The following is a 23,769-nucleotide window of genomic DNA, read 5'->3' as shown; positions in this document are numbered from 1 at the left end:
GCGGTTTGCCTAGTAGGCGTGAAAACTAATACTTTTTTATTCATAAAAATCGATCGCGTAATTGTGACACAGGTTGGGTTTTGTCTCATATCTCCGTGGTCTTTATCTCGATTCCTTTCAAACCACCAAAAGGCACTCCTACGATGGTTACTCCATCTACATAGCAATTTTCAACTCATTCCATGGAGCGGTTTACCCTGTAGGCGTGACAACAAATCGATCTTGTTTTACGCGAATAATCGGTCATAACTCCTGAACCATTCATCGGATTTGTACCAAATTTGATGCTAGGATTCGCCTTTGGACTCCCTTTCTGTGTGCCAAATTTCAAGGCGATCGGATTACGCGTTTGCTTGTTATAGCAATTTTTGCAAGTGTGCGAAAAGACGAAGAAGAAGAAGAATAAGAAGAAAAAAAAAACGAAGAAAAAAAAACGAAACTTTGGCAGCTCGTATCTCGGAAATGGCTTGAGCGATTTCCTTCAAATTTGGAATGTAGACTCTCTTGGCTGGCGGGCAACTGTGTAGCAAATTTGGTTCCAATCAGATAAGTGATCACCGAGATACAAAGGTGTGAAAATGACGTTTTCGTTCTTCCTGTCAATATACTCACGGGTGTGGCGCGCCGGCTTCTTGGGCCGCACGACACACTACCGTGTGTCTTGATTTTAGTAATGCCGAATGAAGTTTGCTGAAAACGTCGTATTCTTAGCAGTGGCGGATCCAAGTAGGGGGGCACTTGCCCCCCTCCTCCCAAAAATTAAAACAAGATTGAGGTACTCTAATAGAGCAGTCAGTCAAATACTCTAATAGAACAGTCACCAAACAAAACATTATTCAGAATCCTCCATAGTTGCTGAGTATGAAAACTATAGCATCTGCAACACTATCTCATGCATGGGAACATTTAGCCAGCTAAGAATATTTTGTAAATGAAATGCACATGGTCTTCTGTATGCCGTTCTTTAGCTTACAGGCTATAATGTTGTATAGTTAGGTAGCTGAACTATTCATGGCTGTCACGTTTCCACAACTCTGATCTTAGTCCACTTAGAAAGCAGCATGATTAAGATATCCGTGTGCATAAATCACTCTATACGATTTAATTTTCAATCCTGAAACATATGACATAGCTTTAGCTTCTGGGGGGCTATGCCCCCCAGACCCCCTGCTCTATGATCCATATACCTACTACCCTGGTGGCCCCCCCTTTCCAAACCCTAGCCTGGATCCGCCCCTGTTCTCCTTCTCCTTCGCATCCCCGTTAGCACGAACCCAGGGGCGTAGGGAGGGGGAGTTCCGGGGGGACTCAGGAACCCCCCCTGCAAAATTTAGACTTCTGCAAGCAGGATCCTAACACACCATTTAGTGTGGCAGGACAAAATGAGTGAGCAATATAGTGTAATGGCACAGTACAACAATTGATAAAACTTACATTCATCTCTCAGGGAAGGATTTACAGAGATAACATGAGCCCTCTTCAAAACTTGTTAAAAGATCGATTTACTCTAATAGAGCAGTCAGGTATATACTCTAATAGAGCAGTCAGGTATACTCTAATAGAACATGCATGTAAATATCCATGTCCATATGAAGTTTTTCAGACATTCCAACATTAAATGCAAAACTTAGCATGACCTTATACTGCTATAGCTTTGGTGTGCAGTGTTTAAAGATATATAGAGCTCCAGTAATTTATCACTTGTGTTATGCAAAATGAATTCATGCTATGCATATTTGTATAGCTATATTGTTTTGATTGTCATTTGTATCAGTGGATTCATGGCTCCTATACCACAGTGAGATATAACCATCACTTACAGATTACTATTATGTGTCTCTATGTGTTATGCTGTGTTTCCACTAGGTGACTTTATCTAGTACTACCTTCATCCCAGGGGCACTTAATGCATCATAATTAATGTACTTTTTGCATAAAATATAGTAATTTGCTGAGTTTTGATGTATTAAAACATTGAAAGTCTCTCAGCGGCTGGGGGCTGCGTCCCCAGACCCCTGCTTCTAGTATATAACTCAATGCTGGTGCTGGAACCCCCCTTCAAAAAATCCTGGCTACGCCCCTGGAACCGCCCCTTTTTTGACGCTTATATCTTAGACTGTGTTAGTTCCACATGCAGCTTGGATTTACTATCTTCAGCACAAATCTTGGAACTCCACCTCTCCTGCGAGAGCCACGGCAATAAGCAATTTTCAGAGTCTCCGGCAAAGTTTGATTCATTCATTCTTGCGCTTCATGGGACAATCTTTGATATGTAATTAAACATATGGAGTGGTTTCGCTCAATTATGACCTGCCATTTTTCTGGGAAGTGGTGAGTTAATTTCCGATAAGCACGCTCAGGCATAAGATAATAACGTCACCTACGCTAATTTATTTTGCGGTCTTTTACAACCCTATCTTAAATTTAAGACACCTCCGTTACAGTAGCGTTTATTCATAGTTGGTGAATTCGGCCGTTTATTTGCAGTCAGTCCTCACATGGTCACTTTGTAAAGTGCGCTCCAGTGTCATTTGGTGACTCAGTTTTGTAATTGATTTATCTCTAATGTAAAAAAAAAAAATTTTAAAAGGCGAATCAGTGTGGTGAACTCGGTGAACTTACTATCATGTGCTATTCTCATAAGTGCCGTTTGTTATTCAGTTGTTATTTAATAATTCTGGGTCTGAAGTAGCTAGACTAGCTAACACAGCCTTTGTTTGTGCCTTTCAAGGGACAATCCAGTATGTTACAAAGTTAGGGGCACATTCTCACCTGCCAGGAAATGGCCTTATTATAATAATTGCAGGATTCTAAAAGAGTGTACACGCAATATGCTAAGTACAGTAGGTATAAAAATTAAGTATAGTTAAGTAAAAATTAAGTAATTATTAAACTTAAAACCATCAGAACCATCAAAACCATCCATTAAAACTATCAGTGCCTTAATTTACTCAATCTGTTCACTGATGGTTTTAATGGTGCCCATGCAGAAGCCATACTCTATTGAGGTTGCTACCCTGCCTACTTGTACTAAACTACATTCTTTGGTTTTGCCACTTGCTTTGATGCAACACACACAATAACTGTTGAAGCTGTTGTGATATTAAAGGTGCCTTGTATGCTTTATGCATTAATTTTTTTTGTCTTGATTGATATTACTCAGTGACAAAAATGTGTGATATCCTAAAACAAGAACAGCCTTGGAGCTGTAAAAAAAGGACGCTGCCAGGATCTATCAAACAAGCTTATTCAACATGACTGGTAAGAACAAGGACTGATATCAAGTTGCGGCCAAGTAGATTGGAATATTACCATGATCAGTTCTGTAAAACAACTGGGACTGATACACAAGTTGCAGCCAAGTGAATGTTACCCATTCTCTTTGTATCTAGCTATGGCTATATAATGAAACTAGAGTAAATACACATGCAACTGTTATTAAATTGTCATTTGGCCGCTTTTTAAAATCACACACACTACAAAAAAAAGCAGCCAAATGACAATTTAATAACAGTTGCATGTGTATTTGCTCTAGTTTTATTATATAGCTATAGCTAGATACAAAGAGAATGGATAATACTGCATTACCTTGGCTGCAACTTGATATATCAGTCCTTGTTCTTACCAGCTGTTTTACTGAACTGATCATGGTAATATTCCAATCTACTTCAGTTGGCCGCAACTTGATATCAGTCCTTGTTTTTACTAGTCATGTTGAATAAGCTTGTTTGATTGATCCTACTTTGCTTGGCAGCGCCCTTTTTTTACAGCCCCAAGGCTGTTTTTGTTTTAGGATAGTATGGTTAAGTAATAGTATAGCTGGGAAATTTTTCCCAGATCTGCTCAGAGGCAGGCCAGACACAACCGCTATTAAGTGACTGTGTCCCCCACAGGGAAGCTACCTCATCTGGTTTTCAACAGAGCAGTCTGGAGGTTTCGAATCACTCGCTGTATTAAGTCTGTACAACACACATAATAGCATGAAAGCCTTTTATAGGCTGACAAAACCACAACTACAAAAATGAATTATAACCTTATATGGGGTAAACAGGATATGTGACAGATGTCATGTAACATTCCTGTGGTGGTACAGGTCATGTATATGCTCATGTATATGCCCAATGTTTAAAAATATCATGACCTGAGATGACCAATTTCCCCTCAGAAATCCATCATTAGGCCCATGAAAAAATTAATTATATTAACAGTAGCTGGGAAAAAACTAAATTTGTGCATGTCATTTCTAGAATATGGACTCTTGAATCTTCTGTCATGCATGTCCTCTGTGGGGTGATTTCTTGTGCATGGCAGATCACATACAACAAACCCTTGTAACATTTTATAAATATAACAAATCCTTACTGATGCATCTTCTTACCTCTAAACTGCACCAGTTAAGTCTATTTATCATACTCTTAAAAAATCATAATCTGATGTAGCTGCCAGTTGCTGAATACTTTCTAGTTTATCAATACTACTTAGTGTATGGCACCCAGACAGTTGATGCATATTCTAGTATAGGTCTCACATATAAGATATATGCTTGACTCAATTACAATGATACAAGTTCCGTTTAAGGTACACTATATGTCTTCTTCCAGATGGTATGTGTGTTTAGAATCCAATAATACACCTAGATATTTTGCTTCATTAACAACTATTAGTTGACTATTATCAGTGTTGGGCACGTTACTTTGTAAAAGTAACTAGTTACATATTACATATTACTTGCAACTGAACTATTTAGTTACAGTTACATATTACCCATAAAATAAAGTAACTGTAATAATATTACATATTATATTACTTTGTGTCCACAGCCTTAAGCTGTCACGTGTGAAACTACCACCTTATCACGTGACATGATTGCGTAGTTGGACAATATGCAAATTTTGGTTATAAGTAAGAAGCTGGTGAATAAGCTTCATTCAGTAGGCTTCGTTACTTTGTTGTGGCTAGGCGTTACTCAGGGATAACTAACGAGATTAGTAACTTTGTTACTTGTAGTAATAATATTAAATAATATTAGACTCGTTACAGTAACTATATTACTTAGGTAACGCGTTACATTTGTAAGTAAAGTAGCTTGCGTTATATTACCTGTTTTTATAGCGTATTTCGTTATATTACTTTGTTACCACAAAAGTAATAATATTACGTAACGCGTTACATAAGTAACGCGTTACTCCCAACACTGACTATTATACAGGAAATAACTTGCAAGTGTCAGATTATTCTGTAATACTTCACATTTACGTATCGATGTTAAATATCATTAACCATTTGTTAGCCCATTCTTTTTTTTGACACAAATCATCCTGTATAATGAAAAAGGCTTCTGCGGATTGAATTGGTCTAAACACTAGGTATAGTCATCGGCAAATAAACTACCAGAGGAAGCCACACAATCAGGTATATAGGTTGTTTATGTACATCAAGAACAGTAGAGGGCCAAGAACAGTGCCCTGAGGCACTCCGCTAATAATATCAACAGCTGCATAATGAACGAAAACCATTGCAAGTAACATATATACTGGAGACCAAAAACGTTTGCTATATGTATAGCTATAATGACCTAGTTAATCTTTGATACCATTACGCAGGCGGTTGGAAGGCAGCTTCTTCATATGCAATAAGTGCTTCTAGCATTTTAATGTTTTCTTGAGATTACTACTATTTCTATAGGCTTCATCTAAAGGCTTATTGGTAAATTTAACAGTGAAACATTCTGGAAAGTGATTATTTTGTTATGAAATATTAGCTGGGTATAACTGGCTAGACTGCAGCTACAATTATATCTACCATGCATGTTCATTCCAGAGTGGAATCCTCTGTGTTGATCCACCCATGGTGAAGATGCTCCAACAATTACTTTTATTGGTAACCTATACGCTTTCTCAGAGTGGAAGGAAATCAAGAGTTCGCTGGATGCATGAAATCATACTACTACATTAATTTTATGTTGTACCAAATGCGTTGCATATCATATAATTGCCACTTCTAGAGACAGGTATTGAACAATGAGCCTTTTCAACATGTATAATTACAATGTTTATTCAACAAGTTCAGCCTAAAAGGCTAAAATTTCAAAATTTTCTGTGGGGCACATTCAGTTGGTCTGCATGTTAGCTTTTAGAATTGCCATGCTAGAGATGGATGATAAATAACAGTATGCCTCTAGAACCCCTAGTTAGAGCATGCTGTGCTTTGCACACTTGTGGGGTGACTTCCATTATGAATATTTAAACTTGAGTCCCCCTAAAAATTTCTACATCCGCCACTGTGTAATGCATAGTTGATTTGGATGCTCAGTTATGGCAGCGGGGACAAATGCTGACTCGCACAAGGGTTGGCATCAGTGTTCATTCAGTAACATAAAAAGATTGGTGGAACATTTGAGGAAATCTTCACTGAAGACTGTATGTTTGTTCCTGTTAGAAGTGCACCAGAGTTTAACCCTTAATTGCGACGGTCCATAACCATACTGAGTCCTTCTGTACTTACGTAACTAACTAAAGCTATTTTGGTCATTGTTATATAGTCAATGAATCCAGGAATGGATCACATAAACTACAATCAAAATATCGATTTAAGTACTATAAAGCTTGAGCATGCATGAGCCTCAGAATACCCAATTAAGAGGATGTCATGTAAGTGCCTGCTGAAAGTTCGCTGTAACCTGTGACTAAGAGCCTTTTACAATCTTTGACTTGTGACTTAGCAGTGATATTTCAATACTTGTCAATTGTGGGTAGGGAAGTTTTGCAACCATCTTAATGAGCCTGAAATAGAGTGAAATTTACCAAATATCACACCTTACATAACTTGCCCACTGCTTTAAAATTGCATTCTTGGTGTAAAACAACTAAGATCCATAAACTACAGCTAGAAGCAAGGTTATTGTTGTCAACTACCAAAAAGCATTTAGCCCGATCAATCCCAGCAGGCTCACGTGACTAGGCTTGCATTTGGTCACTGTAGTGATATACTGCTGTGTACTCATCTATGTAGAAGGGTGTGTAGACATTGTTAATAGTGCTGCACAAGACATCAAGTTTTAAACACTACCCAGATAATTGGGTAGTGTTAACCAAAGAAACGTGATACATCAAAGATGCGAGTGGCTACTATTTAAAGATGCATCCCATTTCTTTGGTTAACACTACCCAATTATCCGGATAGTGTAAAGACATAGATTATATACACCCCCATATGGTCAAAACAAGTGTGGGATTCAAACCGGACCAGACCCTTTTTTTCTCCCTACCCAATGACAAAAGTGAAAAAAGCGGTTTGGCCACACGAGACTGAGTGACCAGGGAGCTTACACTCATGACCAGGAGTGGAGAACAGTACTCAAAAGTGGGGGGCAAGTCGTGTGGGGTGGCTGTAAGTTACAGAGTGTTTTAAAATCATTAACTGTACCTTACTTCGCACACCATGGGGCTTGCCCAAAAGAAAATTTTGAGAATTGAACACTTTGAGATTGAATCTGAGAGCACTGTCAGTGCTACATGGATACTTGAATAGGATACTCCTAGTTATAGTTATATCCCATTACGAGGGTGATATCATGGGTGGCACTGGTTATCATGTGTGTCAGATGATAATGACATCTGTTTGCACTAGCCTATTTCACAGGCACAATAAATGTTTGAAAGCATCAAGCACAATGCTAATAATAACAGAAAAAGTCATTTTTCTATGCTGAATTTTCTCTGTGAAAACGTAATCCATTGATATGCACTAATGGAACAGTTATTATTATTATTATTATTATTATTAGCACTTTACAGTGACCAGCACTGAAGGTCTGACAGCAACATGTGCTGCAGCCTTAGGATTACCTAACCTAATTTCAAGGACTTAGACCTAGTTAGTAACTCTAATAGAGCAATTAGGTTAGCAGTTTGTCAAGACTGTTTTATTAGAGTATTTATAGTAGTATTTCTGTGACAACAATTATCTAGACCTTTTCTCAAGCCATAGTAGAGCATAGAAGACTACTTGACTAGCTGCTATCTGGTTTGTACTTCTAGTGAATTAATTACTTCATCATGTGCTCATTACAATGAACTGTCCCTAATTGTGTTAAAACTTGTACAGAAGTACCATGAACCACACAAATAAATAAATAAATAAATAAATATATATATATATATATGGATGAGTTGTATGATGCACATTACATTAATAATGTGTACAGTGATGGCTAAGGTACTTGGTATTGGTACTTGTACTTGCAGATACTTCCAAGGTAAGTACTTCGTACATATATCCGTAAAAAGTGGACCCGAATTGGTTACAGCCCAAACATTTCCCAACATTACTTTTTGGATCATTTTTCTTGTGAAACTGCACAACTAGATATACAACTAGCATTGGTACCTGCCCTATGTGCAGGATCATTTCACATTCCACATTAACCACAATAACATGAATCAATGCATTGAGAATCATGTCCTAAAGTAGCATGCATGGTGATATCGTATCTCTTTGCATGAACCTTATTCCACTATCATGCAAGCCTAATAGCTAAAGTGATGTGAACACATGGGTAAACAGCAGAATTGCATGCAATAATTATCAAGACATGTGCAAATTATTATGTGGTACTAGTAGTACCTGTCCTATCATGCAGGTACTGTAACATGGTCAGCAAAGAGTATTTAAAGCTTTGCTGTAACCATACTGCAAGCAAAGGAAATTAACTTAACACACAGGTGCACACTTCCTGCCTAATTGTTTTTATAATTTAGGCAAGTAGTTAACATCACAAAGAACTGGAGTTACAAAGAGAAGGCACTTACTCTCACAGAACACACAGGACAAACACACAGACAAGCAAACATGCACCCAATTGACCTGCCCTGTACGTGCTACTATATACTTTTCCAACAGTCCATATGCTGTGAAGCAATACCAGGATGCTATGAACTTACTATGAACAAAAACAGTAGAAAACAGTGTATGCACCAAAAAGGTATATGAAATAAAAAAAAGTTTTATCACTGGCAGGATTTGGACTATCACACTACACAGCAGTAACCACAACAACTTCAGGGAGGTGCTACACCAGCTGAGCTTTTTATCAAGTGGTTTGCAAATGTCAGCTATTCACGATGCTTACTGGCTATATACCTCGCAAAGTTTATTGCAAGCTTCTATATACATGCTTTCCTTCATCTGCTATATGCAGCCCATTGAAAGCCATGATGTAAAGAAAATGATGACTATATAGAAGATAAAAGCTACAATAGTATCATTTTGCAGACTTCATGTTAAAAATACTCTAATAGAGTGCACATTTTTGAGGACTCGATAGAACACACACACATAGAATCTTGATTCTCCATTGGTAGGTCTATGACATTATAAACTTTTACTATAATTTTCATTATAAGGTAGAAATTAAGTGAGCTGAGCAGCTGACAGTAGCAGTTCAGTGCATGGTGAAGGCTTGTAAATGGGAATGGTGCACAACCTTTAGTCAGTTGTTGTGACAGTTCTATATATGGAAAACTTATCACAGTTAGTTGACTACTGGCATGAACTCATATCTTAAGAATTTCACCCAATTAATCAATGAGCTTAAAGAGCTTAAAGTTAACCAAACACTATCCTAGCTGACAACGATAGATGTAAAATTGTTCTATACATGTTTTGGGATCAAAGCATGTCTAGAAACATTAACAGAACTTAAAGTTACTAATTAGCTCATGAAATGTTATTAGCCCATCTCTTCTAATTCCTATCCTAAAATGTTAGTGAAATTACTTCAAATTGTTCTGAAAATGAGTAGCTACATTTTAATCCAATAATTATCACTTGTTATCAACAATTACAAGGTAGTGCTATGGGTTCTAAATTATCACCAGCTTATGCCAATATTTTTATGGGTAAGCTGGAAAGAATTTCTTTCTCAAGCCATCTTAAAGCCACTGTGCATATTTCAGGCATTATACTGATGGCCTATTTGCCGGTTCTTTGGGACCATACAGAAAAGGAATGTAAAGATTTTATTTCAGATTAAACTCGTTCCAGCCCACTATTAAATTTATCTAGTATCAACGACCAAATATATACTAAAGGTCCCAACTTTTTATCTGTAATATTTCAACATATATCAAACCCGCAAATAAGCAGGCCTACATATACATGCAATACATGTAAATCAGTTAACTACACATATAACATATTGCAGGGTTCATGTTAAAATAGAGTGTATATACATTTTTTAAAACTTTATAGAACAGACAGACATAGAATCTTGATTCTCCATTGGTAGGTTTATGTATAACATTTTAAACTTTTACTATTTAAACTAGCTAGAATTTTCATTTATGAAGTAGAAATTAAGTGAGCTGAGCAGCTGACAGTAGCAGTTCAGTGTACAGTGAAAGGTTTGTAAATAGGCATAATGGTCCCTGGTTTGAAACCTGGGCAACTGTTTCATGCATATTGCTTTTTTGAAGTTTTTGTGACTGTTCTATTAGAGTATTTTGACCTTGCTAGGTTGGTCTCTCTTTGTATTAAACTCTGTAGCTGTCACTGTGATTAGCTATGGTGGATAACCTAGACATGTGCATGGACAGATTTTGAAGTTATTCTCTTAGCTATAATTGGTTAACTCTAACAAACTTTTGGGCTTTTTAGTTAAATGCAAATAATTATCCAAAACTCTGCATACATCATCGGATTTTAATGCATAAATTTTAAAATTTAATTAGCCTCAATATTTCTGTGAAATAAGCCAATCAAGGTGATCAAGTTATATATGTATACAGACATGCTGTATACCTTACACACAATTACACATTTCAAGCTTACAAATGAAAATACTCGCTAAAGTTTGCATAACTAGCAATAGAATATACAAGCTAACAAAACACTGGTAAATATGTCAAAAATACAGGCCTACAGGTGTTCATAAGTCCAACAGTTCAGTAACAGGTAGGGTTGCATGGATAGGCACAATCCACTACTTTAGATTTCATATTGGAATCTTTGGTTAGCCAAGCATTGAACGTATCCCTCAATGTCTGTCCACCAACTACAAACTTGGACCAGGGTGTTGTGCTCAGTGACTGACAGTGAATCTGACAAGAATCAATATAAACTCCATTAGATGTTGAACTGATAGCTGGAGCTGCAGCATTAAGGAATTCCTACAAGAAAAAGATACTTACAAAGTGATACCATATTAACAACATACATTTCCGAAATTGTTAAACTCTTTCATTTGATCATCACTGCAATTCGGTGCATGACAGGTAAGTTGTAAAATGTTAGCAAGTTGCCAAGTGTCATAACGAGCATTGAGGAGAAATATCGGTGTCTTGATGTGTGGGTAGGTGTACTGTAGAATTGATACATATCAGTCATATAACAACAATGTGATCATGAATTACCTGGGCCATGAAACACTTCCACTCTTCTGTTGGGTTAGCAGCAATACAATCCTGATTGACTCCACCCTTACAATTTTGCATTTTATAGACTGAAGGACAGTCACCACAAATTATTACACATTCTGATAACTGTCAACCTCTTACCATACTGGTAAAGACCTCTGATATGCATCTCCCCATCAACATTTGGAGCATCAAGAAAATACCTGTCAGTATATATAGAGGTATACGGTTCTGAACAGAGTACTTGGTTGTTTACCCTGCATCAGCAATGGCATGTACAGGAATCTGAGTGGGAACTTTTGATCGGACATAGTCAGCATGAAGGTAAGTAGCCAGTCCTCCAGCTGAAAAAATAAAAGCATATTGTATGTGAACATCAGCTGAAATGATAGTAATATAAAAACCAACCAGCATATCAGGCATTTGATGATTTAAGCAAAGAATGAGAATTGCAGAAATATTGCTAAGTGTCAAGCCCCGTAATATTATATAACTGGCCTGCTGATACCACTGATTATTGAGTATACATTTCTCAGCTTGCTACCACTTGCTGTTCATAAAGTTCCACCATAACTTATATCCTGTGCCTTACAACTGAAGCTAAAAACTCAGTTAATTCTTAACTTTCAGAAGTCTGAATGGAACTCAGTACTATCAGTGTTCACAGTAAAAATGTATGAAGGTATACTAAAATATTAGACAAGAAAGGGCGAATTATAGCTACTGGTTCATCATCATACAATAATGATTTTTATCTGTGTGTATGCTAAAATCCAAACCATGTTGTGTTGCTATGTAGAGATTTGATACTCAAGAAACTTTTAACTTTAAACATTACTTAGATATGTATATTATACTGGTGGCAAAGGTGAACTATTGATAACAACATTACATGTAATATGGTCTAAAGTAATTCATATTACAGCTTTAACATTTATGGTACCTGAACAGCCAGTTAAAATGACATGCTCAATTTTGTCTCCACCAGCTGCTAAGACAGCATCCATTACCACCTCAAGTATCTTAGCACCTCGGAAGTACAATGTAGTACCCTTCCAATTGACTGGATTTTCCCTACAATGTGCAATATAGTTATAAGCATTGCAAAGCTCAGTATTATTAATTCGGCCATGGAAGCTAATTACATGCTTCTGCTTCCCTGCCTGACCATGTTTTGCTGAATTGTGCAGTCACCACACAAAGTTTTCATACTCTTGAATGGTTGTAATATCTTGTGAACACTTTTCCTTGTAGTAAGATGTACTAACTTTGTACATTAATTAACCTTTAATTCCGTGTACTGCTATATCAGTACAATGCATCGTAGAAATATAGACACACAAATCAACTTTGCACTGCCTTAGCCGAAGTTTAAAAACCAGACCATGACTGCTGTTCATGTTTAATGTAAGTTTCTACAATGTATCTGGTATTTCACCTGCATATCATAGTTGTGACCAATTATAGGAAGATTAAAATGTAAGCCTCAGGGAATTATGCTCCAAATTTTCGTCATTATTCTATGCTGAATTTCTCCAAAAAAGTTATCAATATGCTCTTATTATTCCAAAATGTACTCATTATTCTCAAAATTATTCCCAATTTTAATAAAAAATGTTCAACTTTTGCAATTTATATTGTTTAACAGGAATTTGTTACAGTAATTATGTTGTTCTATTAGACAGGAAAGTTAGCTTTTAGCTGCTAAGATGTTTAGTTTCTGTTGCAGTACAGTAAAAATTATTCTGCTGACTGTTCTATTAGAGTAGGTGACTGCTCTATTAGAGTATGTCGATCTCAACTTACGTGAAATCGCATATTATGCCAATTATGCTCTTAAATTACTTCAAAATGCCAGGACAATTCCCTATTCTTTTATCCCATCATTATGTTCAAAATTATGCAGGCATAATTCCCAGACCCCTATTAAAATGTTGATTATACAATGACTACACAGTATATAGTGACCAAACAAAGGAAAGAGTGGTAGCACATGTTAGGATACACGTGGATGGTATGGTTGGTAATTCCATCATTGCTCCATAACTCCCTCCCCTCTACATGTTTTACTATAAGATTTTCCTTGTACATGTGAAAAGTGGTGTTTATGTATTTTTCTGAACTATAAGCATGTCTACATCGATTAAATCATCTAATAGAGTTGCAATTTACCAAAAAACAAAAACAAATCCTGTACATCATAAGCCACTCACTATACATCCTGCAGGTACTCATCAATGAATAAGCAATTTTTGTAATGATAATATGGTATTAATTTATCAGCCTTACGGCATGATGATTATTGTGTTATGAACAGTTTTGTTACACTTTATGACATGTGTTATCACATTTGTATAATTGTTACAAATATCATATATATATTAATACCATACCTGTTTCACTGCCCGTACAAAAGTCTCAATAGTAGCAGTGAAATTTATCCCGTATTTCACTGACAGCAGTGAAAAAGTGGTAATTGCAATTTCATTGGCTAGAATTTATGTTAACAATGTAGCGCCAATTAGTGTCGACGCGTGTTTAGTACATAGTGACAAATTGCGTACATAGCAAAGCTAATGCAGCATATGCAGCGAGTATGCTGGGAATAGCATGGGTAGCAGTGAAATTTTGGGATAAATACCACTCTTGTTGTATTGGAAATGGTAAATTTCACTCGGTTTCGCCTCGTGAAATTTATCCCCATTTCCAATACAACACTTGTGATATTTATCCCAAATTTCACTGCTACCTATGCTATTACTAGTACATATATATATCCAGTGCATATAGATCACATATCACGCTGACTCAAAATGGTAACAAGATATACGCACTGCTACCAGTGCGTATGTAATAGTTGTAACATGGGCATGAGGGCTTTGCCTGATATGTATGCCCGACTGCCCGAGGGCATACATGTCAGGCAAAGCCCGAATGCCCGTGTTACAGCTAATATGTAACACTTATTAGGCTAATAGCCTGATCAATCACCCAAGCCAATGTGAGTGCAACCACTGGATGTATTATATAAAATTTTCGATTGTGGGTCAGCAGCTAGAACGTTCTGATTACATTCGATTATAATAAACGGACATATCCTAGAGATATCACGGAGAATTTCCGTTACGCGAGTTTAATGTTTTAATCAGTGCTATTGAATCGTTTATGGGAAAAATACGCAATTCACTAAAGGCCTAGACAGGTAAGCTTGCTTGTAGAGTGGTTACTCCGTGCAGAGTGGTAGCTTCGTGATGGGGGTGTTTCCGTATTCGAAAACGTGCGGAAACGATCGAATGAATAGGCTATATCGCTTTTTTTTTTTTTTTTTTTACCCGGGCTTGATGGACTGCCCTTGCCTACCACCCCCAGCACATAAATGGCCTGTGCTGGACAAACCGGGACTTTCTTAGTCCACGGCAAACTGAGACTCTGCCCGAATCAGCTCCACAATTGGGGGAGTCTTAACATAGTGACCGATGGATGAGCGGGCTCCGCGGATGCATTGTATGGAGGACCGCAAGAGAGAAAAAGATAGACAGCACCGCTAGTTCTCACCTTAGACCAACGTTTTTCAACTCGTAGGATGGCGAGGATAACGAAACGATCTTAGTCTGAGTGGTTTTCATGGCGAAATCCAAGTCGTGCATCCTAATCACGTGAGTATTAATCGATCCTCACAATCGATTTCAGCGTAAACGTCTATATAATCACTGCCCAGTTGTAGCCCGGTCTACATTTCGTATGTAGCCCTGGAGGCTCCTTTGATCTGAGGTGTGAAAGTGTTACATATATATATATATCGTTAATGCAGTGCGTATATCTCGTTACACACTGCCTTAACGAGATATACGCACTGCCACCAGTGCATATATCTCATTAACTTGAGACATTGCACACCTAATAGGAGTGCACACTATATCCAGAAATCATCAGATTTCTTTGATGTCATACTGTTATCCTCTTCTCTTATATAGGGAATCAAGCAAGCTGTGATTGTGGGATTGAATTCTGCCAAACAACCTGTGATTGCGGGATTCAATTTTAATACATCAACAGTAGTTTTTTTAAACTTTTGTAAATGTAGCAATTAAAGTAACATCATTAACACTAGTCTCTTAAAATTACTATATTAGCAAAAATAAAATCAAACTACTGTTTGATGTTGAATCCCACAATCACAGCTTACTTGGTTCCCTATATAAGAGAAGGGTATAGAAATTAAAGATTTTGCCAATTAGGTGGGTCTACATGCTAAAGTAGAACATATTAGTTATACCACGGGCACTTGTGCTTTGCCTGTATATGTACCATGAAGCCACCTAACATCAAAGGCAAATTTCAGGGTACATATCTCATAAACTCTGACTTGCCACGGTACATTTAAGTTAAACCATGGCTGGCCATGGTACATTTAAGTTAAGCCATGGCTGGCCATGGTTTATTTAAGTTAAACCATGGCCTTGATATCTAGTGAGGTAATGTTGATTTGTTTTTATAAGAATCCTGGCAACATTCGATTGTGGGAGTTTATTATTGCTCCCGTGATGAAAACCATGAAGCCGATTTTCCATCCTACAGCACTCAGACGGAGGCGATTCGACTCCCTTATGAGTTGACAAACGAAAATTAAAGGTGAGAACTAGTGTCATGGGTAGTTTACAAGTGCTTGTCTGCGTGTTTGATTACGTACCACGTCCACTTTTCGTATATCATGAGGTAACCACTCTACAGCGAAGCGTACCCCTCTGGGTATTTAGAAAACTGTGTAAACAGTGTTTAAGTGATGTAACAACTTTGAAACACTTGTAAAATCGCTAAATTAAGTGTTTCCGTGATATACGTAGGATTTGCCCATTTATGTTAACAAACGTAGTCACAACATTAGTTGTTGCTGTCCCATAATCGAATCTCACCAATTGGTGTATATAATGAATTCGGTGGTTGGTATCGGTTTGGGTGACTAATCACCCGCAGGCTCTTAGCCTGCATTGGCATGGTACATATCAGTTGTATCACGTGCCCTCATGATTTTCCTGATATATACACCCACACTCTCGGGCCTGACGGCCCTCGAGCTTGGGTGTACGGCCCGAGAGCGTGGGTGTACATATCAGGCAAATCACTCGGGTACATGACTCATACAACTATTACATATGCATTCGCACTCGGGCCTGCGGCCCTTGTGCTTGTGCGTATATATCAGGCAAAGCACTCGTGCCCGTAGTATAACTATTACATATAATATATAATTATTTTAAAATATCATGCATAATTGTTCTTTATTAGCTTGTATTCTTACCTGAATTATTACCCTTTCATGGTTAGACAATATAGTTGCATAAATTGTTAGGCACGTATACACTATTATCTTCAAATTAACTACTATAAACATTGTCTTGTGGGTCACCTAGCACATTGTCAACCAGGCAATTCCAGAGAATATTTGTAAATTGTGTAATATTTAGTCAACTAGCAGTTCTATTCTAAGCGTGATTCTACAATCTTGTAGGCTATCTATTGTTGAACTCAGCCAAATTTAGCCTATGTGCATGTGTGTGCGTGTGTGTGTGTGTCGACAGTTAATGTATGTGTAGTCAATAACACATCCTCGACATTATTCATCGTCTCAATCAGTCTAATGTGCATGAAACAAAGAAGGCTTTAAATCTAAAAGCAGCACTTAACTTTTAGCATAAATACCCACAGGTGGAGATGATACTGGAAGTTTTCTATCAGGCTTTACTTGTGCACAGACTGCACGTTCTTTTCTTTTGTGTGAGGATGGAGAAAAAAGGCAGTCTGGGCACAAAACTACCCAAGCCTAAGAGTTTCTTACACTATGTTCACTATGATGTAACAGGTAACTAATGCAAGTATGTATAGCTACTCACACTTTTGTGAGATCTATTATAAATTTTAATGCAACTGTTCCTTTTTTGGCTTGGTTTAGTAGTGAACGGTTGACTGCTCTATTAGAGTATCTCAATGTTTGGTTTGTCATACTGGTAGTGTAACTACTGTACATACAACTAGAGAAAACACCAGTGATGCTGTAGTGATTTGCTTATATGTAGTGTAATCCATTTAGCAAGTCAGTAATTAGTCCGGTCCATATAATAGACTTTTAGAATCAGAACCTTAAGTGGACTTTCTCGTCTGACTGGTCCAAAACAATAGACACACCAACTTATGCTATTGCATAAGTATATATTATGTACAAATTGCGACCAGCTAGCAGCATCCTTAATGTCATATAACTCGTTCAAGCAAATAGCTAAACAACAAGTGTTAGTCACTTGATGTTTAACCTTTATTTGGTAATGCAACTTACACATAGCCAGCAAATGATGCACCATCACAGTATCCTATATACACCATCGACCAGCCACAGTAGTCGGGATTGATAGTACAATCATCTGATAGGAGACCAGAGAATGATACAATAGAAGGCCAGTCCTTTGAAGATCCTAATCTTTCTTTGCTCCTCTTCACACAGTCATCTTCATCATAGCACCATCCTCCACCTTCAAGGTGAACTATCCATTTGTTGGGCGAACTAGTTCCTAGAAATGAATGTCGTAAACCACTGAACTATTTGGGAGTGTATACATAGCTGTAGCTATAGCTATTTGAACTCACCGGTGCGGAAATAGTACCCCGGTGGAGACCCATCTAAACAGACCGCACCCTGCTCAAGTCACATGGCATTAAGTAATATGATGGGCGTATCACCGGCGTACTCACCTTTGAAGTCGCGTCTGTAAGAATGACCTTCTTCATGACGGCTGCATCAGTACATCGTGATAAAATCACGGAACTGACCACGACTACCAAAATGATCTTCATTATCCAGAGTGACTAACAACGCGATCAGGCCTGAGAAATGAGTCTTACATAACAAAATTCCGGTTTTAAACTTTTGTGTCGCCCACGCGAACTTGACAACCGCAAACTCATCACGACGCTATCTTGACGAGACAAAGTACCAGAATCCTTGGTAAACTTGTGTTGACTCAAAGTATGGTCAGCAGCAGCAGCAGCAGCAGCAGCAGCAGCAGCAGCAGCAGCAGCAGCAGCAGCAGCAGCAGCAGCAGCAGCAGCAGCAGCAGCAGCAGCAGCAGCAGCAGCAGCAGCAGCAGCAGCAGCAGCAGCAGCAGCAGCAGCAGCAGCAGCAGCAGCAGCAGCAGCAGCAGCAGCAGCAGCAGCAGCAGCAGCAGCAGCAGCAGCAGCAGCAGCAGCAGCAGCAGCAGCAGCAGCAGCAGCAGCAGCAGCAGCAGCAGCAGCAGCAGCAGCAGCAGCAGCAGCAGCAGCAGCAGCAGCAGCAGCAGCAGCAGCAGCAGCAGCAGCAGCAGCAGCAGCAGCAGCAGCAGCAGCAGCAGCAGCAGCAGCAGCAGCAGCAGCAGCAGCAGCAGCAGCAGCAGCAGCAGCAGCAGCAGCAGCAGCAGCAGCAGCAGCAGCAGCAGCAGCAGCAGCAGCAGCAGCAGCAGCAGCAGCAGCAGCAGCAGCAGCAGCAGCAGCAGCAGCAGCAGCAGCAGCAGCAGCAGCAGCAGCAGCAGCAGCAGCAGCAGCAGCAGCAGCAGCAGCAGCAGCAGCAGCAGCAGCAGCAGCAGCAGCAGCAGCAGCAGCAGCAGCAGCAGCAGCAGCAGCAGCAGCAGCAGCAGCAGCAGCAGCAGCAGCAGCAGCAGCAGCAGCAGCAGCAGCAGCAGCAGCAGCAGCAGCAGCAGCAGCAGCAGCAGCAGCAGCAGCAGCAGCAGCAGCAGCAGCAGCAGCAGCAGCAGCAGCAGCAGCAGCAGCAGCAGCAGCAGCAGCAGCAGCAGCAGCAGCAGCAGCAGCAGCAGCAGCAGCAGCAGCAGCAGCAGCAGCAGCAGCAGCAGCAGCAGCAGCAGCAGCAGCAGCAGCAGCAGCAGCAGCAGCAGCAGCAGCAGCAGCAGCAGCAGCAGCAGCAGCAGCAGCAGCAGCAGCAGCAGCAGCAGCAGCAGCAGCAGCAGCAGCAGCAGCAGCAGCAGCAGCAGCAGCAGCAGCAGCAGCAGCAGCAGCAGCAGCAGCAGCAGCAGCAGCAGCAGCAGCAGCAGCAGCAGCAGCAGCAGCAGCAGCAGCAGCAGCAGCAGCAGCAGCAGCAGCAGTCGGATTCATCAGTATTAAACCCAGTTTAATAAAGTGTGCAGTGATTAGTATGCATTTTAATGAAAGTTTTTATAGGCGCTTATAGCAGAAATTTCGACGTCAGGTCGAGAGCGTTTCGTGATTTGGGCGTCACATCGAATTTTGTTGCTGATTGCTTGCCATAGGGGCGGATCTAGGATTTTTTGAAAGGGGGGGGGGGGGGGGGGGGGGCTAAGCTGGATAGGGACATAGGTAACTATCCTGACATTAGAAGATAGCAAGCCTTCTCACAAGGCCCTAGTGGTATATAATATTCATGTAGTAGCTATCCATGGTAAATAAAATTAGCTATTACCATAATTCCAGCCTAGGGGGGCCCCCCAGAATAATTTTGAAAAATAGGCCCTCTAAAGGTGAATCTGAGAGTGTTTTTAGCAGTTTTTCAGTGGAAAATAATGGAATTTCAGTTTATCAAAACACTTTTACTTTTCCATTAAATCAAGACTGATTGCAATATGCATGAGTAGCTATCATGCATGCATGATAATCTTTTCATTTGTAGATATATACCAAGCATTTAGATATAACTAACTATATACCATAATGTATCAGCTCCTCTTCAATTACTGATAAAAATAATGTTGTTGGATCCCACTGGAAGGTTGGAGTAGATTATTTCACACATCATGAAGTTGGAAGAATTGGGGGAAATTCTTAACCCAGCCTCAACATCAACAGATTCAAGGCAGACTCTCTTTATGGAACACTAGACCATCATCTTCTAAAGACCATCTAGGATTCATCAACATTGGGTGATTATATCTACAAACTACACAAGTTTGACTTTGATGATTTTGCAGTCTGCATGAAGGATGCTGTTTCTAAATATTCCCATGATCAAACAAAGCCAGACAATAGGGGAAGCCTTTGTGGGATAACGTGTGGAAGAAACATATATAGCTAAACAGAGACAGAAACATATATAGTGGTGTTGAACATCACAATTATTAGTATGCATGCTCCTTAGCCTAGTGACACTTTGTTAGCCTTAACACCAATAAAGTGTACTGAAAAGCAGAATGCAGTGAAGGGTATACTAGTAGCTATTAGCTAGTCCACTGGAAATCCTTATCAAAGTGCAACTATATTTGCATTTATGAGGTTTCTGAATTTGCTGTTGTGATGGTCAACACATTTCTAGATCTGCCGGGTTATCATGCAGTCAGTGAAGACTGATCTATAGCTAGCTACAATTACCAGCACCATAACCCACAGCATGAGGTCATATCAGAAGGTAACTGATACAGATTTTACATTCATAGACAAAAGTGCTATAGCTACCTTATAAACTTGTAAAGTACCACAGTTTGCTAAATGGCTGAGTTGGTTACTACATGTTATACTGAAGCTGATAATTCTAACCAATTAATTAAACCAATTAACACTTTTCAATGTAAATTACAAGTGAAATAGCTATATTGATATACGTACAGTACAATATAGTAAAGTTTTAGGCATGAGCTTCAGAATAGCTACCCAAGGGGTGTCATGCAGGTATGTACTGTAAGTAGATCTGTGACTGTGGTCAAAATCTTGACCTGCCAAAAATTTGCTGTAAAGTAATACCTTTTTTCAATCTTTGACCTGTGACTTACAGTAGCAATGATATTCCAGTACTTTTCAATTGTGGGTTGGAAATTTTTTACCCTTGACCATTGACTTGGCATGAATTTGGTGACCTTGACCTGTGACTTAGAGGATCTACCCCTACAGTGAGTGCCTATGTGTCACCCCTTGCTACCCTACTACTATACTGTTCACAATATAGCTATGGCTGCAAAATAGCTATAAAACTATATATGTTGTTGAGACCACACTGCTTTACTGGCATTTTAGTTTTGTTACTTCTATGGTAGTATTACAGAGTTATCAATGTAAAAATCAACTAAACTTCTTCAAAATGATGTGGCTATATACTATAACTACTGTTACATGTTGGACGAAGTGACAGTAAATTCCATTGCCTAAAAATCTGTTTCTCGCTCTTTTATCTGAGTTCAATCTTCCTCTGCCAACCTTCTTCTAAAGTATATTGGTAATTTTGATTGGTGAAGTAGCTAGGTTTCCTATCATTTGACCATGATTTAGGGCCCCAAATTGTCTACAGATACCAAACGTCAAAATTATAGCCAAAACTTCCTCACTTCATAGTAGTGTTGTCATCAAGAAGTCACATACAGACTATATATGCATGCATGGTTAAATCTTTAGATTATTAATTACAACTATCTGAGTAAGCCTATAAAATAGGGTGAAAATCACACCTTACATAATCGCCCACTCAACTGCTAAAAATTAAAATCTTGGTGTAAAACAACTAAGCTCACTTAGGTAGTAATACACTGCCTAAAGTGTACATGTCTATGTAGAAGGTGCATGTAGACATTGTTAATAGTGCTGGACAAGATTTCAAGCTAGTGGAAATCATGTGAGCGTGAGGTTGATTGCCTATTAGAGCTCCTGACAGCAATAATCTTGCTATTAATGCATCTTATAATTGTTTTGCACCAAAAATTATATTTTTAAGCAGTGTAGTGTGAGTAAGTTATGTTTTTCGGTACATCTCATTCTATTTCAGACCCACCCTGATGGCTAGCAAACCTCACTTTTAACCATACTCCATATATGACTTCTTTGTTGATGGATGACTATAAATTATATGATGTACGGAAGTTTTGATTATCAAAAATCTGGTTTTGAGGCCCTAAATCATACTCATTATGATGTAGCAACAGGCATAGCTTGTGTGACCTCAAATCTTTTGTTCACTGAAATGCCCTTGGTGTTTACAATAGGAACTTTCTATACCGACTTGCTGCTTCTACGCCATTGTCTTCGAGGTTTACAGAAATCAACACAAAACATAATGCAGAGCGAGGCTTGTACTTTTGTGCTAACCCATGCAAAAAGTGTATGACTTGAAGTGGCTTGTATAAATTTGAATCCTCTGAAGCATCTTGTACTAGCTTATGGACTTAAACCAATTAAGCAATACATGGTAGTGTATCATCTTGTGGACCAAGAAGATGGCACGTCACACCAGTGTGGTATTGACAGGAAAAACAATAACATGATTTTCATGTAGAGGTACAGCTGTATCTCTGTGCTATAAGACAATGTTTGCTGTAGAAATACCCTATAGTCCACAATGTCCTCTACCAGTAGTCCACATACCAAATATTAGCACAATTGCTTCAAGCATTTCCAGAGATATGAGCCTTCAAAATATAGAGCCAAATTGTGGCACCAAGTTTAGTTGGAATATATGAGAGTTATTAATTACAGTATTCGTGAAAAATAGCAACAATAAGCTGTCATTCCTACAGGGCAATCCTGAGTGTAAATCATTAATAGGTATAGCAAGAAAATCATTACATGCATAGGTTAATAATTGAACCTCAAACCTTTTGTGGTTTGGAAAAAATCAAGCTAAAAGCCCATGATAAGATACAGCGCAGAACCAGCAGTGTGTAACAATCCTGTAATGATTAAATGATTACTTACTGCTAAAATCTGTGTATAAATGGATTAATCATCTATTTGAAGTATGGGATTTAAAGCCATGAGTCATAGTACGAAAAGCAATTAACTTTGCAGCAAGTGCAAGATCCATACTCTAATAGTGCAGTCACCCTAATAGAGCAGTCAGGTAAGAAATAAAAAAACTTTATTAGAGCTATGTTACAAGTCACTTTGTAGAAAATTCTGTTATAAATCACCACGTAGAGAGTTCAGCTACATTACAAGTCACCAACCACATTACAAGTCACCAGCCACATTACAAGTCACTATTACAAGCTCCCATGTAGAGAGTTCAGCTAAGTTGAAAGTAGCCCTGTAGAAAGTTTGGCAATACATTACATGTCACCCTGTAGAGAGTTTAGCTACATTACAAGTCATCCTGTAGAGAGTTCAACTTCATTTCAAATTCATTATGTAATGCTGTGGATCACTCAGCTGCTTAGCAAGCCACACTGTAGTGCATTCAGTTACATCAGTAAGAATTTCATTAATTTTAAAATTGATATTTATTGCAAAATACAATAAGAAATCACTGTTGTATTTCTTGAATTCAAGAGAAAGACAAGTAAAATAGCCTCAAAGCCATGCAGCCATACAATAGTGAATCTACAGTAAACCAAAGCAGCCAAGCTGTAGAAAAGTGTGTGGCCCTCAGGTATAAAATCAAAGG

At 38.7% G+C, this 23,769-nt stretch overlaps 1 protein-coding gene across 1 annotated transcript; it reads right to left on the bottom strand.

The window, feature by feature from the left end:
- Positions 1-10,737: 10,737 nt before the first annotated feature.
- On the bottom strand, positions 10,738-18,330 carry LOC136240637 (uncharacterized). Its single transcript, XM_066031656.1, has 9 exons — positions 18,159-18,330; positions 18,054-18,102; positions 17,746-17,977; positions 12,358-12,488; positions 11,671-11,758; positions 11,556-11,617; positions 11,412-11,500; positions 11,216-11,359; positions 10,738-11,168 (listed from the first exon to the last, which is right to left on the bottom strand). The coding sequence occupies exons 1-9, from the start codon at positions 18,258-18,260 to the stop codon at positions 10,944-10,946; spliced, it is 1,122 nt and encodes a 373-aa protein (XP_065887728.1). The 5' UTR covers positions 18,261-18,330; the 3' UTR covers positions 10,738-10,943.
- Positions 18,331-23,769: the final 5,439 nt, after the last annotated feature.

The sequence above is a fragment of the Dysidea avara genome, chromosome 12 (genome assembly GCF_963678975.1).
Source record: "Dysidea avara chromosome 12, odDysAvar1.4, whole genome shotgun sequence".
NCBI classification, from domain to species: Eukaryota; Metazoa; Porifera; class Demospongiae; order Dictyoceratida; family Dysideidae; genus Dysidea; species Dysidea avara.
Note: the sequence above shows the minus strand (reverse complement) of the source record. Positions and strands in the feature narration are given on the sequence as shown.